The sequence below is a fragment of the Musa acuminata genome, chromosome BXJ1-3 (genome assembly GCF_036884655.1).
Source record: "Musa acuminata AAA Group cultivar baxijiao chromosome BXJ1-3, Cavendish_Baxijiao_AAA, whole genome shotgun sequence".
NCBI classification, from domain to species: domain Eukaryota; kingdom Viridiplantae; phylum Streptophyta; class Magnoliopsida; order Zingiberales; family Musaceae; genus Musa; species Musa acuminata.
The window spans coordinates 41085531-41107325 of NC_088329.1; the positions used below are offsets into that span (position 1 = coordinate 41085531).

Below are 21795 nucleotides of genomic sequence, written 5' to 3' on the forward strand. Positions count from 1 at the left end.
AAAACATGAATATTTAAGAAATCTAATCATTTTTTCAGCTCATTGCAATATGTTGATGAAATTTTCTTTCATCTTCACTGAAGTTTTAAAAATGGTAGATTGAGCGGATGAAGGAATTTAATTTAAAAAAAATGAATGGAACAAATGCATTTTTTTAACAGAGGCTTAGTGATGTTATCATAAACTTCTTGCTAGGTTAAATAGTGGGTTAGACTAGAATGTATAAAAGATTACTAATGGAAACAAACAAAAAGGGTTGAAATGTAATATAAATACGATTTAACAGTGTCAAGATGTAAATTATGATGAGGCAAGCATGATGTGTGTCCTAATTAGTCTTCCATAAGCTATATAATCATGGTTGACTCGTGTGTGTAACTTTTGGGGTACCATGAGAAGTGAAGTGGACCAGTGCATTGGCTAAAGCTCGAAGGCTTCTTTCGGAGCATTTAGAGCCAGATCATCTCACCAAACTATACCCAGTGGTAACATAATGACTATCCTATGCAGCTACCAAATTAGATTGCTCATAAGTATCAGAAAGCGATTCATATCCAAGCTGCTATGATGTTTAAGTCATGGAAGATAGAGGCTAGAAAATGATTTTTCCCTTTTTCTTTTAGTAATTACTTGAACGTAATTAACTGAACATCCTGCTTAATGACTGACTAAATTCTAGTTTTTCATGAAAGTTGTGATCTTCTCAAGTCTCTGTCTTCACTGGGGGAAAAAGGCAAAAAAACTAGGTGTGGCCTGCTCCTAAAACACACTGCATGTGGTTGAACACATTTTATCTATGTATAACTCATAAATTGTATATCAACATGGATGTCTCTTTTTTCATATTTTCTGTTGAGGTCCCAATCAAATATTAATAGTTGGGTAGGAGTATTTATTGTTCTATGCAGTATTTTATATTTGATAGCACAACATTTTAAGATTGACTGTTGCTTGTTCACCAAGTTTATGTATTGTCTTTCACCAAATCTAAGTGTAACTCTATATATGTTATTGATATCCTTGCAAATATAAATTTATGATAATTTTGTTCACAGTATTCTGCTATTCATTATTTTTTGGTACTATTCGTACTTTAAGATTTTAGAGTAGATTGAATCCTGATGTCACTCTAGCTTTCTAATCCATTCATCTATATCTTTGGACTTCCAAGAAAGAAGAACAAAGATGTGTTGGAAATTAAGTTCTTGGTAAAACACTTTAAAGCAAGAGTTATGTCATAGCATCTCCCTATATCTTTAGGTATATAAGATTTTTAAATGGATGATCTCAGTTTAATTTGGTGGAGAAGACTTGGGTTGCAAGATCCAGACTCCCCCTGTGCATAGCACCTAAATAGGTGGAATCAAGACACATAAATCAAGCATTCCTAAATTATAAGAATATAATCATAAAACGTACAAGCACATGAACTGTAAATAGAGTTTACGATAATGTATAGGTTCTGTAATATTAGCTCAGTGATGGATAAACCCAAGAAAACTGTGCACCCACCGATCCAATCAAACACATTTATGCTGAGTTATGATCTCAGCAGAATTGTTGCATCAGTCAACCACTAGTCAAACACATCCACAATTATACGTAGGCATACAGTTAGTTGTCCATTGTTGTCGGAAAACGATTCACGACTAAGGTACCAATCAATATATTTAAATCATGAAAGATAGCAGTTAGGAAATAGCAGGCTTCACCTCACTGCATGTCAATCATCCCTTATCCACATTGGTAGCAGATGTTTAACTGGTAGAAACTTGTCCTCTCCAATCATTCTAGCATAGGATGATTCTTAATACAAAAATTATGAACAGTTCTTTCTATTTCTAGTTTTTATCTCATGTAAGGTTTGAGAAACAAAGCTAGCATAAATGCTTGGTTTCTTTATGTAAATCCACTGTAAAGGAACTTTTTGCTTTGGGGTTGATATATATTTTATTAGCAAGTGGTTCCAAATAAAATGGGATTTTTTTTTCATATATAATCACCTGTTTCATACAAGCTTCAGATATGAGGAGGCAGCTGCAGCAGTCTAATCACAGTATTGACCAACAAACTCTAGATTGGTACCCTCATAAATCCCACATTGATTAATGATATGGACATCATACTAGCACAGCAAAACGAGTTATATGTCTAGGTTGCTTTATGTGTTCTGCCCAGGTCGGAAGCTAGCCTTTGATGAGCTCTGTCAAGCTTCCTTGACTTGCTGTAACGAGGACTGCTGCTGTGATGCAGGTGGGAGCAGCATGTACCCAACTAAATCCATTATTGGCTTCATAAATTATGTCTACCCTCATGTTTATTCACCGACGGTCTTCCTGCAAGTTTGAGCACCACATTTAGAACCTGCTGCAGTCTCATCAACTAACTGTACTATTCTTAGTGCATTCCATGTATTTCTGATGGAGAGGAACCTATCGCAATCATGTATTTGTGAAGTGGTACCATCACTGGTACCATTAATGCAGTAGTTGGGGATGATCCCTATTCATCAAGCTGTTGTCTCTGTTAGCACAGGTGACCTGCAAAGCTGGGAAAGGATTTTTGTATGTTGCACATCCCATTGTTGCCATCATGTACCAGAACCTTTCGTATCCCACCTATGTGGGTTATGTCATCTCTACAACAGCTGAATTTTTCACATCCTGCCTGTATCAGATTAATTTATGCATCATTTTTGCTTGTCTTCGTTCTCATCAATGTTAGATCACCTGTTTCCATGAGCTTCTCACAAAGGTTCTAATAAAACGACTTCTTTTGCAGGATAAAAGCTTGAGGCAGATCTGTTAATCTTATTTTGACAGCCATGTAGCAAGTTTAAAAATCCTGCTGATGAACAGTGATCAGGATGACTTCCCTAAAGGCGTGACCGATTTTTCATGACTTCTACGTGTCCAGGTACTTCATATTGTCGCTTTCGGTGTCATTTTCCAGCTAATTAATAGGCAAAAGGTTTCAACCTTCTTCCTTGTGTTGTATATGCAACTAAAGATTGACGTGAAAGGATTTGAAGATGGTAGATGTTTGTAGTTTTCTGAAGTCAGCTCTGAGACCATGTGTAGTAGCTGCACCATTACAATCAAAAGATGAAATGGCATTCAAAACGAGTGCAGAACTTCAGAATTTATGGATTCAGTTGCATAGGTGGATCTACTGCTAGAAACAGAGACAGCAACCATTAATTGCCTAGTTCGTATGCAAAGTAGCCTGTTATCCCATTTTTTGTACACGTTATATAGTAGGAAACAGGTATAAATGATCCTAGGTTCTTGTGCGCGCATGCACGCACGCGCGCGCGCACACACACACACACACACATATTTATATATATATCCTTCTGAATCCTCTTTTAGAGAATAATGTTTTGAGAGTTAATGACTTATGTATTCCATCTTGCCGCTAGTAGTATACAAGTTGAATGAACTTGTATAGGTGCCCTTCAAGACACTTGTAAATGGCAGTGGTCCTTTTAAATTCGCTAATGTCTTTAGATAGCTCTTTACAATCAATCATGAATACATCTGCATTCTGTTTTTTCTATTCTGAATGGGTATATGCATGAGAAATTTAAATTCTTCATGTTTATAATGGCTAGGCTATGATCACGAGGAGGAGACATAAGGTGTGCAGATTACAAAGGACAAAACAGTTGTGTACGTGAGTTGTAGCCTGTTTTAAGATATTGTGATGATTATCTACTCAAAAGAAGGGTTAATTGTAACAATAATAACTAGCAGTTGACACTGTAGGGACAAATTCTAGGAAACCCGACATTAAGCAAGAAGTAGGAAGATCACATGTTTGGTGCCAAGTCCAAATCTATTTCTTCTGTTCGTCTACAGGTCTACAGAAAGATTAGCTCCAGCCTTAAAAGTTGCAGACCTTCTTGGAAAGCGAGGCTTTTCCAGAGATCAAAACAACTGTTTGAAGATTTTTCTGATTAGAAACGCCGTGTGATTGAAGTTTTCTTCTTAAGAAGAGTAAGTACTACGTTTCTTGAGCATGTCTTGCAGGACCGCCAATGGCATTCTAACGGAATCAAGAATTAACGACGAGGTATCCCTTGTCACATTCATAAAAGACCAAGTCTCACCTTTCTTTGTCACATACAAACTCAGTGGTTCATCATGAAAATATTTGGACCTAATATTCTGTGTTGCAATCTCTTAGATCACTTGCATCTGTTAGTCTTGCAGGAGGACAGTTCAGACGAAACTACGCCGCATGCCTCATCCTTCCATTTCACTCAAAACTTATGAGACCACAGAATTGGCATGCTTTGTTTGCACTCTCATCTAGTTGATGCACTGCAACTGTGCCACCACCCACCTCAGGTACTCGGCCCTCCCCCCTCACCCACGGAATTCGAAGGGAGATAAGGTGTGTGAACTCGGATTGTAGTGGGTGCCAGCAATCCCGTTCGTCATTAATCTGCGAACGCTTTTGAAAGGGCTTTGGATTTGTTTTGGGGCGTTGCTCCACGAATGAGCTTGCCGGGGGCGTTAATGCTCGCAGCGCCATCGGTTGATCTACCAAATGTATGGTGTACGTAGTGCCACCGGGTGGTCAATTTTGCTGTCTCTCGAGCTCTGATGGCCATGGCAAGTAACTCTCGAGTTAAGGTGGGCCATCAGCTTCACCCACTAATGATCGACTTGTATTTATGCTGTAAGTGCATCAGATTCTTTCCAAAAGGCCTAGGGAAGATAGCCTCTGGAGTTTTTATGTCCTGTCATGACTTCAATTCCCATTTATAATCTCTGTCTCTCTCTCTCTCTATATCTCTGTTTATCCCTCTCTATATATAACCTTACTTCTTCTCGTGTTTGTCAGCTAGACTGAAAGATATCTTTTCAGGACAGAGCGAGAGAGAAGGAGAGAGAGGGCGGATGATTTCGAAGGCTTTCCTCGAGTCCCTTTACCTGTTCTACAGGTTCATGCTAAAGAGACTGAGGAATTCTTATACAACCTACGGAAGAACACACAAGTGTCCTCCCCCGGACAAGCTCTCCACCCAGACCATAGTATGTGACATGGAGGGAGCGCTTCTCAGGAATTCCTCCACCTTCCCATACTTGATGCTGGTGGCACTGGAGGCGGGAGGGTTCTTGAGAGGCCTACTTCTCTTGTCTCTCTACCCCCTCATCTCTTGCCTGAGCCGTGAACTGGCCCTGCGGCTCATGGTCTTCGTTTGCTTCCTCGGTGTGAGGAAGGAGAGCTTCAGGATGGGGCGAGCCGTGCTCCCCAAGTTCTTCCTGGAAGACGTGGGGCTGGAAGGCTTCGAGGTGTTGAGGAGAGGAGGGAGGAGGGTGTGCGTCAGTTCCATGCCCACCGCTATGGTGGAAGGCTTCCTTAAGGAGTACTTGAACGTCGAGGTGGTGCTGGGGAGGGAGCTGAAGGTGTTTGCTGGCTACTACACTGGTTTGATGGAGGAGACCGAGGTGAAGGCTGGCTTGGCTTTGGAGGAGTTGCTTGCGGGTGGGAGGGTGACGGAAGACGGAATCGTCGGATTCGGAGGCTACTCCAGTTCTCTTCACCAGCAGCTCTTTACTTGCTGCAAGGTCAGTCATGTCTCCACCCATGAGAACCATGAAAAATTCTGCGCTTTCACCGCCTCGACCTTTATTTGTCTGGTTTCATTTGAAGAAACATCACACACTGGATTCGAACGTTTGTGCTTTGGCTGGTACGTCCGATCGACATCAAACGGCCCATGATGTTGGATAGATACTTGTGTCTGTGTATATGGTAAGAACCAGCCATGCGTACGTGCATGCTGATTTGGGTCGCCCTTCTGTTGCTTTCAGGAAGTCTACTTGGTGAGTGAGGTTGAGAAGAGAAGGTGGCAGCAGCTACCGAGATCGAGCTATCCTAAGCCCCTGGTCTTCCATGACGGCAGAATAGCGTTCAGGCCGACCCCCATGTCCACCCTCTTCATGTTCCTGTGGCTTCCCCTCGGCTTACCCCTCGCCGTCGCCCGGGCCCTCGTCTTCATCTGCCTCCCCTACGCCCTCTCCACCCCTCTGCTCGCCACCCTGGGCATGCGCAACCGGTGCGTCACCTCCTCAACGGCGCACCCCAAGGCGGACGGCGGTTCCCACGGCAGCAAGCAGCTCTACATCAGCAACCACCGCACCCTCCTTGACCCCCTCTGCATCGCCGCGGTCCTCCGCCGCAACGTCACCGCCACCACCTACAGCGTCAGCCCCATCAACGAGTGGATCTCCCCCATCCGGACCATCAGACTGACGAGGAACAGGGAGGAGGACAGGCGGCGGATGAAGAAGCTGCTGGAGGAGGGGGACCTCGTGGTGTGCCCCGAAGGGACGACGTGCCGCGAGCCGTATCTGCTCCGCTTCAGCCCGCTGTTCGCGGAGGTGAGCCAGGAGGTAGTCCCCGTCGCGCTGGAGGCGTCGGTCACCATGTTCTACGGCACGAGCACCAGCAAGTTCAAGTACCTCGACCCCTTGTACTTCCTCATGAACCCCTCCCCACGCTACGAGGTGGAGTTCATGGGCAAGGTGGCCACCGGCTCCATCGGTGGGAAGGAGTGCAGCAGCTACGAGATCGCCAACCATCTGCAAGGGCAGATCGGAAGGCTTCTGGGGTTTGAGTGCACCAATCTGACCAGGAAAGACAAGTACTTGATGCTCGCAGGCAACGAAGGGTTCGTCGAGCGAGACATCAATAGGAGGTGATGTGTGTCCAGTCGTTTAAGTCGTATGATTATTCTTTCGTGTAAAAGAAAAGAACAAACAATACAACACAAACAAGGTTGTTATGGTTACGTTCTCTCTCGGATCGTTGCGGTGTATTTTGGGGGGTTTATAGATTACGACGTTAAGTTCGGGCGAATCTTTGCACGCAACGTGTTTGTGCTTATTCTGCATGCAATCAGATCGTGCGCGCGCCCACTTAGGCCTACTTTGGCCCACGAACGATCGATGGCACGAGCCCAGCCCAAGTGGAACACGATTTCTCCGCGAGCGAAGCGTACTGCTCCCGACACGACAGGCTTATAGATTACGACGGTAAGTTCGGGGCGAATCTTTGCACTCAACATGTTTGTGCTTATTCTGCATGGAATTTGGACTGTAATATAAACGACGGCGACAGGCTTTCTAAGCCGCACATCTTAACGTGGCGCGGATGTTGCGCGAATCTCAAAGTCGCCCACTTAGGCTCTTTGGCCCACGAACAATCGATGGCACGAGCCCAGCCCAAGTGGAACACGATTTCTCCGCGAGCGAGCGTACCGGTCCCGACACGGCGTTCTCCGGCATCTTCTCTGCCGCGGATGGAATCTTCTCCGCTTGGCGGCCGCCGCCGTACTTCGCGCAATCGCCAAATCATGTTATAATATCTGCAGGTTTAATGAGCGGTTCGGGATGGTGACGTCAGCCCTGGGAGAGGAGCCGCGGCACGAGCGGGGGAGGTCGGGAGGTGACCATCAACGCGAAAGCACAACTCGCAAGCTCGTGAGCTCCAGCGGTCTGATCGGCGTCCACGTCATCGATCCGTGACGAGTTCGTCCTTCGGACGGTCGAGATCGTCGCTGGAGTCGGAGCTGGTTGTCTCCGGAACCCCTCTCTCTCTCTCTCTCTCTCCGTCTTCGTCCCACGGTTTTCTTCTTCCCCTAATTTCGATTTCGATTTGTATGTTTCCTCGATATTTTGATTAATTTTGTTCTGTAACAGAGTAGGAAGGAGGAGACATGAAGGGAGCTGCGGCGGCGGCGGCGGAGGAGGAGAAGAGGGAGATGGAGGTGGGGAAGAAGAGGAAGGAGGAGGAGATCAAAGCAGTCAACGGCAAGGCCGAGGTGTATGAAGTCGACGACGACGATGACGAAGAGGAGGAGAACGAGGATTCGGATGAGATCGTGGAGCTGAAGGATGACGACGAAGATGGCGGCGATGACGATGATGAGGAAGATGGTGGTGACGATGATGAGGGAGACAACGACGACGACGACGACGACGTGGAGGAGGTCACTCCGCAGGAGTATCACCGCCAAGTGCAGGCGGCAGCGGACGATGACGATGAGGAAGAGGAAGAAGAAGGCGGGGACGGCGGTGATGGAGACGACGACGACGACGACGACGATGACGACGACGACGACGAAGATGCGGAGGAAGAAGAGGTACATCTCATCCGTAATCCTCTTTCTGGCTAAACTTCGTCTGCTTGATTAACCAACCTCGTAGATCTGATCATCTGGTTACTGTGATCGGTAATTACTCTTTATTTTTCTGCAATTGTTTCTTCAATTCTTGTAGATCTGGATTTTGTTCTCCTCAAATCTTAATTTTGAATCTGGAATACTGCAAGTTGAAACTGCTCTCAATTTCTTCAATCGATCATATTCATATTGTCGATCTATTTCCCTACATATCGATGCCTCTTCTTGCTCAAAGTCGGTGTTTGATTTGGTCTTCAGGTTAGTAGTTGAAATGGTCTGCTCTGTGGAAGGGAACAACACTGTTTCATAACATGTTTGATTCCTTTTTTCTTCTTTTTGCAGTTGATCTCGAACAGCAGTAATATTGTCATGTTAATTAGTAGCACAATGAAATCTGGAGTTTCTCTGTCTTTATCTATCTCTTCACCTTTCCATTTTTTCTGCTGCTTGAAGCAACTCAAATTTGTTTCCTTTCTTGGTGTAATCGTTGCAAGTCAAATTTGATGTATGTTCTTAATCTTTCATCCAGTTCTGATATATGCAAACTAGACATGAACTGGTTGGTCGTAGCATTCATCTTCCATCAAAGTTTGGGACTTTGATGTTCTTGTTTGCATTGAGAATTACTATTTGTTTCCAGTAAATAAGAGCTCCAAGAGAAATATGTGAATTATATCTAACTTTCTTGCCTTGGTTCTTTGGTACGTCTGTTTTGGTCCGCAGGAAGAACTAGGAACCGAATACCTTGCACAACCAGTAGTTCGTGCAGAGGGCCAAGAAGATGCAAGCGACTTCGAGGCTGGCGAAGAAACCGACGACGACATCGGAGACGCAGATGGCACTCGGGGTAATGGCGGGGGCCATTCGACGAGGGACGAGATGTCGTCGAAGCGGAAGAGAACAGCTAAAGATGATTCGGATGACGACGACGACGACGACGACGACGACGGCGATGACGATGATGAGAGGCCACCTAAGCGATAGTGCCTGGTGATCATCTTGCCTCCCCAGTTCGACTGTTGCTTGTTAATGGACCGGAGACTGAGATGGCCAGGTTGGGGATAAGATCTAAGCCACGATGAATCCGGTTGCTGTGTTTGAAAATTGCATTAGGACTTGTAAGGAACTTTAATGTGAAGGTAATGGGTGACTGTTCCTCCACAAAAACCACATCTCCCATGCATGGTTTCTTTGGATCTGTAGTGTAATCAGATGGTTTCTTGCAATTTGGTTTGATACATCACTATGAAGTGTAAGGTGTTTAATATTATTCATGCCATTACATTCCTTGCTGGCGAAGTATATTACACCTGCGATGGTACCCAAAGAATGCCCATCATCAGACGGTCTGCAGCGCGCATCAGCCTCGCACGAATCGCAAAGCGCCGCGCTGCCGCAATCATCGGGCACCCTTTTCCTAAGCAAAAGGAATAAAGCGTGGCCATCATCGGACGGTCTACATTGCTCGGATGTCATAGCGTGTGGCACATTCGATCACGGAGGAAATAATGGAGGGAGGCGCTCCGATCGTCACACGATCTGCAACACACATCAGCCTCGCGCGGATCGTAAAGCACGGGCCGCCTTGACAATGGGGAAAGGACAAATAAGGTCCCCTCTGCTTTATTTGTCATCGGACGGCTTAGGTGAGCGCACGTCAGGCTGGTTCGAAACTCAAAGTATTCGGTGACCCAATCAAGTGGGAAATAATTGATGGAGCCGTTCCTTCGTCGGCACTCCGTCGAGGTCCTTTTGGGACCCGTCGGGGTATTCTCGTATTGCTTCTGCCTCTGGCTTCGCATCGTCCTCCTCGCACGCGATCGACCGTCGGAGTTCTGGATCGTGGAGGTGGCGATGGAGGAGAAGGAGAAGGGGGAAGCGGTCGCGGCGAATCCCGTGACGGGATCGCCGTTCTCGCGGCGGTACCACAAGCTGCTCGAGCGGCGGAAGAAGCTTCCCGTGTGGGGTCAGCGGAGTAAGTTCCTCGACGCCCTCGCGAAGCGTCGGGTCGTCGTCGTCGCGGCGCCACCCGGGTCCGGCAAGTCCACCCAGGTCATTCCCCGCTGACCACCACCGCTCTCTTTCTGTTTCCATCGTCTATCATCGTTACATTTTGGTTACGTTTTCGGGCTCTTACCAGTGTTTGATTACTATATATTGGATTCTGGCTGTTCTAGTATCCATTTGTCTGCGAATTATGTGATATGAGTTGAAACAATTGGTAAAGGAATGTGGAAAATATTGAATTTGATGAGACCAACCCACCCAAGCGTGGAAGGAAGGTGATTTGAGTATGAATTAGCAATAAAAAATATCATCTTGCGTTTATCCAGCGTCCAAAAAGTTTGGATCCATTATAACTTTCGGTGGAACACCGACTTGATGTGAAGTTGATTTGAACCTGGAATTGAAATTCGTTATCTTTGGCACTGACCCATGTCGTCAAGCTCATGATTTGATATAAGATTAGGAAGAAGGAAATTGTAGTCTGGAACTTGGGTTGATGGTTTCGTATCGTTAGCTTGGATAAGTGATATGATCACGGTAGAGATTTATGAAACTATTGCTAATTTTGTTTTTTGTGATATCTACTCTTTCTTGTTGCTAGGACAGATTCCTCAATTCGTCATTGAGGCAGGTTACGCAAGTGAAGGGAAGCAGATTGCTTGCACGCAACCTCGTTGTTTGGTAGCGACGGCACTGTCCCGCAGAGTTGCTCAAGAGATGGATGTGAAGTTGGGGGAGGAAGTGGGTTACTCTGTGCTTTTTGAAGACTGCACTGGCCCGAAGACCATTTTGAAGTAAGTCCTTGTTAGTGGCAACACAAGCCATGCATCGGTTCATAGCTGTTTTTTTCTCTGTTCATGCTACATGGTTCCTTCTTTATGTTTCAAGATGTAATATAGGTACTTGACAGATGGTCTGCTTCTAAGGGAGGCAATGTCTGATCAGTTCCTAGAAAGGTACACGGTGATAATTCTTGATGAGGTTCACTTGAGGACTCTAGCAACTGATATTCTTCTTGCTTACTTCAAAAACATGTTCAAAACGAAAGCTCGTTGTGACCTTAAACTTGTAGTCATGAGTACTCAATTTGAGGCGAAGAAGTTTCGAGATTATTTCAAGGATGCACAGATTGTGCAACCACTGCCCGCACTTCATCCTGTACAAATCGCTTATGTAAAGGAACCGGTGAGGGACCTCGTGGAGGCAGCAGTAGAGAAGGTTATCCATATACTTGTATCTGAATCAGCTGGTGACATAATTGTGTTTCTTACTGGGTTGGAGGAGATAGAGAGATGCTGTTGGAGACTTGGAAAACTGATTTTGGACTTGGGAGATAAAATTGGACCTGTCAAAGTTGTTCCTTTCCACTCCGTAATGCCAGTAGATATGCAGAATAAGGTCTTCAAGGCCGCTCCACCTCCAACAAGAAAGGGTGGCCCTCTTGGACGGAGAGTTATTGTATCAACTGAAATCACGGAATCATCATTATCAATTGATGGCATTGTTTACACTATTGATTGTGGGTACACCAAACAAAAGGTTTACAATGCAGATCTCCAAGTTGAGTCATTGCTGGTTTTGCCGATATCAAGAGCGAGTGCACAACGGAGGTCAGGATGTGCAAGAAGGTCAGCCCCGGGAAAATGCTTTAGACTTTATTCCCAAGATTTCTTTAACAGAGTTCAGCCACAAGATTCCCCTGAGATTCTCCGAGCAAACCTTGCAGGCACTGTTCTTCAGTTTAGAAAACTTGGGTTCGATAATTTGCTTCATCTTGATTTGATGGATCCTCCTCCTGTCGAAACAGTCATGCAGGCTGTTGAGACCTTGAAATGCTTAGGTGCTTTGGATGATGAGGGGAGTCTGACCCATTTGGGAGAGGTCATGAGCGAGTTTCCTCTGGATCCTCAGATGTCGAAGGCCATAGTTGATAGCCCGAAATTTTGCTGCTCGAATGAGATCCTTTCAATTGCTGCTATGTTGTCAGGTGCATAAAACTACGCATGCAAGCTTTCTCACTTGCATTCCTCAGTTTTTTGCCTTTTGATTGCCTATATATAAACCAAACATATTTCTTTTTCCTCAGATTTTAGACACTCTTAACTTCCATTTCAGAGTTTTCCTTTGTTATTTATGATGCCTTCAACTGTGATCGAATTCTTGCTGATTTTGTTATGGTGGGAGAATAATGGCGGGAAGAAGGGCCACCACACCAAGTGGTTAAACCTAGGAGAGCAAACATAATTGGAAACTTTCAAGTTGAAGTTGACTCAATACCATACTTTGGAACTTCTCAACACCTTACTGTTTTCAGTTCCATGCATCAAGTTGCCTGTAAATTTCTCTGATTCAGAATGTTCTTTAACAGTACCAAATTGTTTCTTACGGCCTATGGAAAACCTGGAAGCTGCTGATGAAGCTAAGGCCACTTTCAACCACATCCATGGTGATCACCTTAGTCTTCTGAATGTTTACCATGCATACAAGCTAAGCAGTAAGTTATAACTTTTCATCTCTATTTACACGTAGATCACAATGTTCACCTCTAGTAACCTATAGAGCATAATGTTACAGATGGAGATTCGACTTGGTGGTGCAAAAGGAACTTTATAAATCAGACTGTGCTCAGATCTGCTGACAATGTTAGGGGACATCTTGTCTCGATCATGCATAAGCTTGATCTTACTCTGTGCTCCACTGATTCTAGCAGCTCCGATGACTACGACAATGTTAGGAAGGGCCTGCTGGCAGGATATTTTATGCAGGTTGCACATCTTGACCATTCAGGCAACTACTCGACAGCAAAAGGTCACCATGTATGATTCTTATGTTCATCATTTGACTTGGCTTTTCTGTCCTATGCATCACTGTTTATATCAAATATGGCTGGAGTTTTCATTTTATTTGTTGTACAGGTAGTTGACGTCCATCCTTCAAGTAGTCTGGCATCAAGACCAGCACTTGTTATTTATAATGACTTTGTCTTGGCTAGCAGAAATTTCATTCGCATTCTCACGGATGTGCCTCTGGATTGGTGAGATATTCTTACCAAAAGCAGTTACCTTTTAGTAAAGTTTGATAAGGAATTTGCATACTTCCATCAAAATGTTAATTATTTCCTACTTCATCATTGGATGATGTTTTATGATCCTAATATTTTTAGGAAAATAAACATCTTGATTCTCGTATCCCTCACTTTTGTGAGGTAGGTTATAGCACATACCTGTTAGTCAAAAAATTTACATGAAACACTAACAAAAGAAAAAAAAATTGCTATGACCTGCTTTCAGCTTCTCTAAGAAAAATTCTCCCGGACTAAATGCTCAGGTTTCTAAATCTCCCTTCATCTAAAGATGCATCGCCATTGTACTCAAATCCTTCATTCTCACTTACCTTTAAATGCATGACACTTGACTCCAGAATTTAACTACCTACTACTTAATTAGCTTAATCCACATGCTATTCCATGAATTTTATTTCGCTCAGGTTATCATATGATGCTATTCATTGTACTTAAGATATGTGACTGAAATGGAAAATGATAGTGTCTGAATTGCTGGCTTGGTGAATTTTCATTTCTTTTGTGACTGCATACAACTGATTTTGTCGAAAGCCAGCATTTTGGTTTGTAACACAGCTAAAAGTTTAAATTGCTTGATGATCTGTGTTCTGGTTACCATTTGCTCAAGCCATCTGTTAATGGCATTGCAATGCTATTTTAGGTTGGTCGAAATTGCTCCTTTTGCTGCAGCTTAACTACCATCCGATGCTACCGCCTTCCTTCCCAGTTATTGATCCCTGTGCCTCCCAGTTGTTCATCGTTACAATTTTTGTACTTAAGATATGTGACTGAAATGGAAAATGATAGTGTCTGAATTGCTGGCTTGGTGAATTTTCATTTCTTTTGTGACTGCATACAACTGATTTTGTCGAAAGCCAGCATTTTGGTTTGTAACACAGCTAAAAGTTTAAATTGCTTGATGATCTATGTGTTCTGGTTACCATTTGCTCAAGCCATCTGTTAATGGCATTGCAATGCTATTTTAGGTTGGTCGAAATTGCTCCTTTTGCTGCAGCTTAACTACCATCCGATGCAACCGCCTTCCTTCCCAGAGTTATTGATCCATATGCCTCCCAGTTGTTCATCATTACAATTTAATGCAGCTAAGAGAAGTCTATGAGATTGGAAGTTTACAGGGCTTTGTTTTCCGATTGCCCTCGGAACATGTTTCAGCTGAATCAAGTATGTGGTATTTAGGTATGATTGGAGTGCCCTTTATACGGGATTGAGTGTGTGAGGGCTTTGTTCTCTGTTGTGGTTGGCAACCATGGATGACTCACTTGTGAACCTAGAAGTATCATTTGGTTAGAGAGAGCTTATGTTGCAGACAGAGCCAGTTATCGCAGCAATCTTTTCTTCCTTGACTGCTGTCTTGCACGCTGACTTTGATTTCACCGATCTATATGTCTCAATTTGGATTTAAGCATCTCGGGCTAATGGTTTTGACTCAATAAGTGAACAGGGAGGAGGACAGGCGGCGGATGCTTGTAATGTAATGATATCGGAGTTATCCTACTATTGTGCATAGTGAGGGATTCTGTGTTCTTGGAATGTAATGAATGCTTGTAATTGCAACGTGTCTTCCATGAATGTTCATTTGAACAGCTAAAATGATTGTTCTGATGCAGCAGCATAAGATTGTTTCTTAACTTGCTCAATTTCTGATGCTATGCTATTGGCAAAGGAAACAACAGAGTTCACATAAATTGCATATTTACATCAACTTATTGCACAGCAAACAACTCAAGAATGAAGACTTGCTGACCTTTGAGGCATCAAGGTCAAAATTAGCCTCAGACGCCTCAAATCTGTGGTCAAACTTATGCCTACTAGTAGACACCAATGAGCATCACATACAAATATGGCATGTTTGTTTGTTGATCGGACTTCTCATGCCTCAGTGTGCTGTAAGAGACAAAGGAGATAAAATACATTGTAAGATCTTGAGATACAGTTGAGTTGTTGAGTTGCAGTCTACTTGCAACATGAGCATTTAGAGCATGCATACCAGCTTCTTCGTGAGACTGAGCAACACCAGCGACAAAGCGTAGAGGGTGATCGAGATGATGGCTCCTGTAATCACATTATACAGCAGTCGCTTGTTATCCCTGGTCGGTATGAACACCACCTTCAGTTGGTTCGTCAGATTGAACACTCGATGTGCAACCTGCAGCTCAAGAGAAGCAGATACTTCATTTTGATTTCATGCCATGTGGCAATCTCTTATTCGATGATCATCGACGTTACGTACAGCGACATATATGATGGTGTTGAGCATAAAATTCAGCATAGGGTAGTCGGGTACAAGAGACAGTAGTCGTCGAGGCTGTGCATCAGGCTTCCCTGATCTGCTTGTGTCACATGCACAAAGAACATTAGGCAACCTTTTCTAACTAAAAAAACGCTCGGTGTGCAGACCATACCTTAGCCATATATGAAACTGAGATATGTAGGTCTCCAGTGTTATCTTCCCGAGCCACCTGATTTGTCACAAAACATTTGGTTTACCGAGCATGTTAAATCTAAGAACTGCAATGTTGGCAAAGAAGCTTCATTTGCAGTGATCAAAAACTGCTTACCCAAATAGGGTGAGAGTATAGCTTCGAAATTCCTGAGTGATGTTCCTCAAGCAGATATACACACTGATTTATGATGACCAAATAAAACAAGATGTATCAATCAACATTCGTTCAATGGGAGAAATCAAAATGGGATACGGAAAAGGCATACGTTATTGGTATCCATGATGTATAGGGATGGTATCTGTTGTAAGTGTACTTTTCAAGCTTGTATATGTATTCATACCACATATAGCCAGCCTGCAATTAGCAGCACATAAATTAAATGCGAAAAAGAAGTTTCTCTATGAACAGATACCAAACGAAGTTGGAAAAGAAATGAGTGCTGGATTTATAAGTACCAGTAGGCAGATTGCGGTAATGGAAGTTTTGATAAATATTCTCAACTTTGCTTCAGTTGCTTCTAGTTTTTCCATCCATCTCTCAACCTGTATCAAAAGACCAAGACACTGTCACAACCTTGTCACGCCTATATGAAGCAGCGTGCTAATACAACCCAAGCTTCAAAATAATTAATTTGTCATGTGGAGACCTAAAAGATGACACAAAGGAGATGGCAAACACTATTAAGGATGAGAGGTAAAAATAAAGACCAGCAGTGCATATGCACTGACACATTAGTAAAGATCTTACTGTTGGATGATAGTAGGCATATATCATTCCTAATATCCATATATAGCGATCAAGACCAGCACGGAAATGCCATTCGTGCATAGGTCGGAACTTCTTTGTCGCATCTGGATCATTGTAAGCTGCATTTGAAGGGTTCAGTTACATATTCATCTCAGCTCGGAAGCGAGTGCAAGTAGGCTAAGAAAATAAAGGGCAGTTTCATGGACACCCACCTAAGAGGAAAGCAAAAGGGCTCCAAACAATATCATAGACATGTGGTACCTCCCATATCACAGCAATCACCACAAAACAGGCAGCAATTTTGACAGCAATAACTGATCCCTTATTGTTGTGTTTGTTAAAAATTCCAAGCGAACAGTAGACCATCAGGGTGAAAAATGTGTGCATCGGGCAGATGTAATACAGCATATAATGGTTATTGAGGAGAATACAACAAAATGCCACAAAAAAATTCAGCCGCCACATCATCTGTTCAACATGACAGAAGTTATCAGCTTCCATTTCAGAATTGCTAGTAAAGTTGCCAAGAAAAGAAGAATGACTTGTGTGTGATCATCACCTGACAAAACCGTGAGAAGCTGAAATCTTTACGGACATAGTAATAAGAGAAGTTACCAAATCCAGTCATCCACACATAACCAGCAATGAAGATACGAATTGCATTATAAATTTCTTTGGCCGCAAAGTAATGATACATCACAAAGAGCACCTGAATAGAAAAGAGAGCATCAAGTTATGAAACAATTGATACTTGGAGTTTTTAAAAACTGTGGTACAGAGCAGAAGTTCTCCAGTGTCATATATGAGTAAAGAGCTGAATTAGAAACCATGGCCCCAAGAGAAAACAACAAAAAAAAAACATAAGCCCTAATAGAAAACAGAGGTTTCTAAAACAGTATATCATTGTAGAACATAAAGTTTTGAGGACTATATGGTAAACAAAGTGTCATCTTAATAACAGAAATAATGTTTGAGACTTCAGAAATCTCAAAAACCATTTAAGGAACGAACATTCTCATATATGGAAATGGATTTTTCAGTCTTTTGGAAGTGCTTATTTGCCAGCATCTGAGAAGATTACTGGATATCATAACATCCAGGTGTATCACATGTGATTAATTCTGGGACAGATGAAATTAGTTCGAACAAGAAAAAGATCAGGTGCTAGCCTAATCATTGTTTCCTGTGTCCTTTAGAACATCCATGTTCAAAATGCATAAAGTTGTTTTTGTATTTCACACAAACATTTATCCATTTGAAGATCAAACAAGTGTAAAAAGGAAAAGCAAGAAAGAATATTATCAGCATGTGTAATTTGGATCTGGTTTGGACAACTAAACACATGTTTGGTACAGCAAATAGAAAAGAATAAAATTCAGAGAATCATAATGTTCAAATTTTGCTCAGAATAAAAGAGCAACATAGTGTTGACAAACCATATGGGTACGAAAGCAAAATAAACATAAAATTTGCCACAAAGAAGCACTTCACTGTTCTGGTTCTCTTACCTGCATCCACCCCTTCCATTCCTCGGTCTGGTGCCTATTCAGGTATAGTACTGACTTGGATGACGATGGTGAGGTATCATGGTGGATTTTGAATGATGTCATCGCTGCGACAATGATGAGAAGAAAATACAGAAAAAAGAAAATATCCCTGTTGTAGCTCTGCAAAATGACAAAAGACAGTTTATACACTGTGCAGCCATGGAAAGGTTACAATTCAGAAGATGCAGCTTGAAGCGATGAGCTGACGGACATTACAAAGATTATGTAACACTGCTACTCCAGGATGCCACACATCTGTATCGGAATAAGAGGGGTGACTTCCTTAATTGTATTAAATGTTTGTCATCCATGCTTTTCATTGGAAACAGTGAAGAATACATACATTTAATAGGGGTTATAGCTCTTAAGGAGGATCGAAAGTTAGATATTACCATGGAAAATCAATCTCAGAATATTCATTTAATGATAACTTCACCCTGCAAAAGTTTAGCCTTCTTCTTGAAACTATGAAGGTAGACATTGAGGCTTATGCCATTTATTGTAACAGTCTTCCATGGTACGATTTCCTCTGAAGAACAATATGTGATGCATTATAAATCAGGTTTAGAAGCCTTCGCGATTAGTGTTGTCAGCCTTCTTATTGCTTCTTCAGAGAGAGCTCTAAGTAAAACCGAGTACTGATGACCTAAGGGTGGACTAGGACTCGATTAGAAGTCTCAGTATATCAGTAATTTGAAGCAAGAAATTTGATTAAAGTAATTACTGACAGTAGTGGTTTAGATACCTTTGTCGGATTAGAGAAATTTATGATTTACATATTAATGAGTATATCCCTTTGCACATCTATGAGATCTGATTAGCGAATCATGATTCTTGAATCTTGCAAGTTAGCAATCCTAAATTTTATTGGTTGCAGCATGCAGCCTCTTGTAAATAGGGAAGAAATAGCACCTTTGATGACTCTCCAAAAAGATCTGTTCTGTCACATGTGTAGAAATAGGCCAACACGACTCCAAATTCTGATCTGAAGAACATCAGCCCAACTTTTCAATAATCTTGCCACTAAGAAACTATTACAAAATAAAAGCAAATAGCGCCTTCACTTACATGGCTCTTAAAGTCAAGCGGTTCTCTAATAGAAAATCCTTGTCCATCATGAAAAACCTGAGCAGTGACAAAAAAGAAAATGGCACTTAGGAATTACAGTGACAGAACATTGAGTATACAGCTACACCGTGCACAAATAACCTGACAAGCCCTGGTCTTTGCTTGTGAGCTACTGAAGATCCTACCGAAAAACCTCCAGCTAGTAATTGAGTTTTAGCTTCTTCCCCAAGTGATCCGATGTCCAAAGCAATAGAATCGTCATCAGAATGCCTACCACAAAGAAAGCAAACTCTCAATATTTGAAGGAAATCAGACTAGAACGAGTTGAAATATCAAACATGGACATCATCAGAATTCTCTGTTTATTGCAAGTGATAACCCTAGAACAAGTTAGCATAACTCCTAACCATCATGCATAACATGATGCATTCAAAGTTCTGATTCAGATGTTCAACACTTGATAAGTGTTGTTTAGGATCATGCTTATTTTTGGACCAAGTATTCCTGCAAGTAAAGGTAGAATTGTGCTTTGTTTATCTGACCGTGAAGATGCTTCTCTTTGCAAAAAGTATGACATTTCAGTCAAATTCGAACAATGAAGTTCTCCCAGCAGTATAAACGATAAGAAGCAAAAACAACTCACAGTGCAATGGCTAGCAGAAAGAAAGCAGGAAAATCCAAAAAAGGAAAAAAAAAAATAGTAACAGTAATGATGATCTAAAGTTTATCAAACTTACATCCCGAAAAACCGAGAGTTCTTCCATATCTCTAGCAGCTCAGCATACAGCCACCACAAAAGAATCGGGACGAACCCAAGAAGTACCGCCACCTGCAACAAGGGCATGCCAATTCGCATGAATCGATGGCTAAAGCAGGCAAAATCCAACCCATCCCCGCTGATCTCTCACTGTCGCAGACTAAATCAGAACTTCACAGAACAGAGAAGGAAGCAAAAGCATCCACAAAAGACAGAACTTTTGCCTCGACTACGCTAAAGAGGCAACACAAAATTTGCAAATTTCTTCGAGAACTCCCGAAATTGGTACGATTCCACGCACCTGGCCGGGCGTAACGGGACCTACGATCTCCATTCAAGATCCTCCGGAAGTCCAGAATCAGAAATCCCACGAATCGAAGGGGTTCAAAGGCGCGCCATTTCGAGGTCCACGATCCACCAAACCCAACCCCAGAAAAATATCGCCTCGCTGCCCCGAGATCGAACTCCAATCCCGCGACTATTTATAGCAAGAACCCTACCAACCCGACGTCACAAGAAAACTCAGTAAACTTTCATCGGAACTCCGTTGCCCTCTTTGAAGTCGAGCAGAAGGGGGGCAGCTCCGTAATAGCACGGCGGGAATGACGAGAGAACAACTTACGTTATCCGGAACCGACGCATAAGACAAGCGGCCAAGGTCGGTCATCTCACCTGACGTGGAGATCGGCTAGTAGCCACACAACACGGTTGTGATCTTTGTCAGCTGTGCCGTCGAATTATTTGCCGTCCATTATGACCGCTTGGGTCGCTGCAGCAACACATCACTCTCTCTCTCCTCTGGAGAGCCGATCGTCATCGCACTTATGGTGTTGTATTATTGTCGGTCCCGGCATCGATGGACTTGACCAGAGGTCTCATCACGTTTCACCAATGATGAAACCATGAAACTGATCGGTGCGGTTGATCTCGACGAACCGAGCAGTGCCCGATGCGTCGTCATGACAGTTTCTTTCATGCACAAGAACTCTCCATAGCGTTGGATGCTTCCCTGAGGTCTTCTACCAGCTCCTGGGATGCTTGGAAGTGACAGGCTTCCTTTTTCTCGTGCAACCTTTTTGTGTTCATTATTTGAAGGTGTAGCAGTTGAAAGGTGTCGCAGTCGAGGAGAGCGAGAGAGGATCCAATCCACGAGGTGCATGAGAAGCAATGCTTTCGTGGACTGGACTCTCTCGTCGGTTCCCCGAGCTTTATGTGCCATTGATTTCCATGGCATAGTTCTTGCGTGTTCACTGCCATTCCATCTACGAGTGTAAGAGAGTGAGGCTACTAGCTTCGACTCCACGTATGTACGTGTGGTGATAAGCCATGTAGAAGCTGCAAGTTCCGCGTGTGTGTATATAATATCTTGACCTGACAACTGTAGCATATATCTCTCGACCCTTTCTATATTCTCATGTGCACCATGCAACGACGCTGCCATTTACGATAAGGTGGGGGACGCGTTGGTGTATCCGAGAGACCACACAGAGTCACAGGACTTCTGTCTGCCTCGTGGCCAGCCTTTGTTTGCGATACTGGAACTTGAAAGGCCAGCTCTCTTGCGTCTGGCAGACGATGCACCGTGCCCGATATCGTCTTGTGCAAGCAAGTAGAGATCGTCCTGTCATGCGAGTGCATTCAGCTCCCTATTAGGGGGGGGGTGTCTTTTAAGGGAAACAGGACTTCGAGGGTTCCACTGGCGGGCGCAAGTAAACTTGCAGTGAAGGGAAGCTGGCTGCATGGATCGCTCGCCATTCCCTGGAGCTACAGGGAAGGTCGAGGACGCACGGGATTCCGCAGCATCCGCTAGCTTTCTGTTCATGCGTTTAACTCGTGCGGGAGACGGAGAGTTGGCCCGTGGCATGCCCAAATGATCTACACGCTTGCATTTAGAGCAGATGAAGTTACGTTTACGCAACTCTAGCGAGATGATAACGTCAAGCATT

At 43.3% G+C, this 21795-nt stretch overlaps 4 protein-coding genes across 8 annotated transcripts; 3 read left to right on the forward strand and 1 right to left on the reverse strand.

The window, feature by feature from the left end:
- The first annotated feature begins 4720 nt into the window (after positions 1-4720).
- Positions 4721-6805, forward strand: LOC135631121 (probable glycerol-3-phosphate acyltransferase 3). Its single transcript, XM_065138550.1, has 2 exons — positions 4721-5579; positions 5826-6805. The coding sequence occupies exons 1-2, from the start codon at positions 4908-4910 to the stop codon at positions 6714-6716; spliced, it is 1563 nt and encodes a 520-aa protein (XP_064994622.1). The 5' UTR covers positions 4721-4907; the 3' UTR covers positions 6717-6805.
- Positions 6806-7330: 525 nt separating this feature from the next.
- Positions 7331-9440, forward strand: LOC135631129 (uncharacterized). Of its 2 annotated transcripts, none has more exons than XM_065138563.1 (3): positions 7331-7640; positions 7716-8158; positions 8921-9440. In XM_065138563.1, the coding sequence occupies exons 2-3, from the start codon at positions 7733-7735 to the stop codon at positions 9179-9181; spliced, it is 687 nt and encodes a 228-aa protein (XP_064994635.1). In that variant the 5' UTR covers positions 7331-7640; positions 7716-7732; the 3' UTR covers positions 9182-9440. The 2 variants fall into 2 exon arrangements, with proteins under 2 accessions (XP_064994635.1, XP_064994641.1); XM_065138569.1 differs by having other exon boundaries at positions 7331-7588.
- Positions 9441-9852: 412 nt separating this feature from the next.
- On the forward strand, positions 9853-14876 carry LOC103978927 (probable pre-mRNA-splicing factor ATP-dependent RNA helicase DEAH2). Of its 4 annotated transcripts, XM_065138532.1 has the most exons (8): positions 9853-10249; positions 10811-10998; positions 11104-11930; positions 12012-12191; positions 12573-12698; positions 12779-13020; positions 13120-13238; positions 13927-14205. In XM_065138532.1, exons 1-8 carry the CDS (start codon positions 9911-9913, stop codon positions 13958-13960), a joined length of 2055 nt encoding a protein of 684 aa, XP_064994604.1. In that variant the 5' UTR covers positions 9853-9910; the 3' UTR covers positions 13961-14205. The 4 variants fall into 4 exon arrangements, 3 of the variants coding, with proteins under 3 accessions (XP_064994604.1, XP_009393167.3, XP_009393166.3); XR_010494278.1 differs by having other exon boundaries at positions 11104-12191; positions 12779-13012; positions 13927-13957; XM_009394892.3 differs by lacking the exon at positions 13927-14205 and adding an exon at positions 14252-14876 and having other exon boundaries at positions 11104-12191.
- Positions 14877-14940: 64 nt separating this feature from the next.
- On the reverse strand, positions 14941-20401 carry LOC135631113 (protein REDUCED WALL ACETYLATION 4-like). Its single transcript, XM_065138541.1, has 16 exons — positions 20151-20401; positions 19830-19921; positions 19234-19362; positions 19093-19149; positions 18937-19009; positions 17986-18144; positions 17037-17186; positions 16690-16945; positions 16478-16596; positions 16186-16272; positions 15996-16084; positions 15845-15907; positions 15689-15745; positions 15517-15613; positions 15274-15432; positions 14941-15170 (listed from the first exon to the last, which is right to left on the reverse strand). Exons 1-16 carry the CDS (start codon positions 20181-20183, stop codon positions 15156-15158), a joined length of 1635 nt encoding a protein of 544 aa, XP_064994613.1. The 5' UTR covers positions 20184-20401; the 3' UTR covers positions 14941-15155.
- Positions 20402-21795: the final 1394 nt, after the last annotated feature.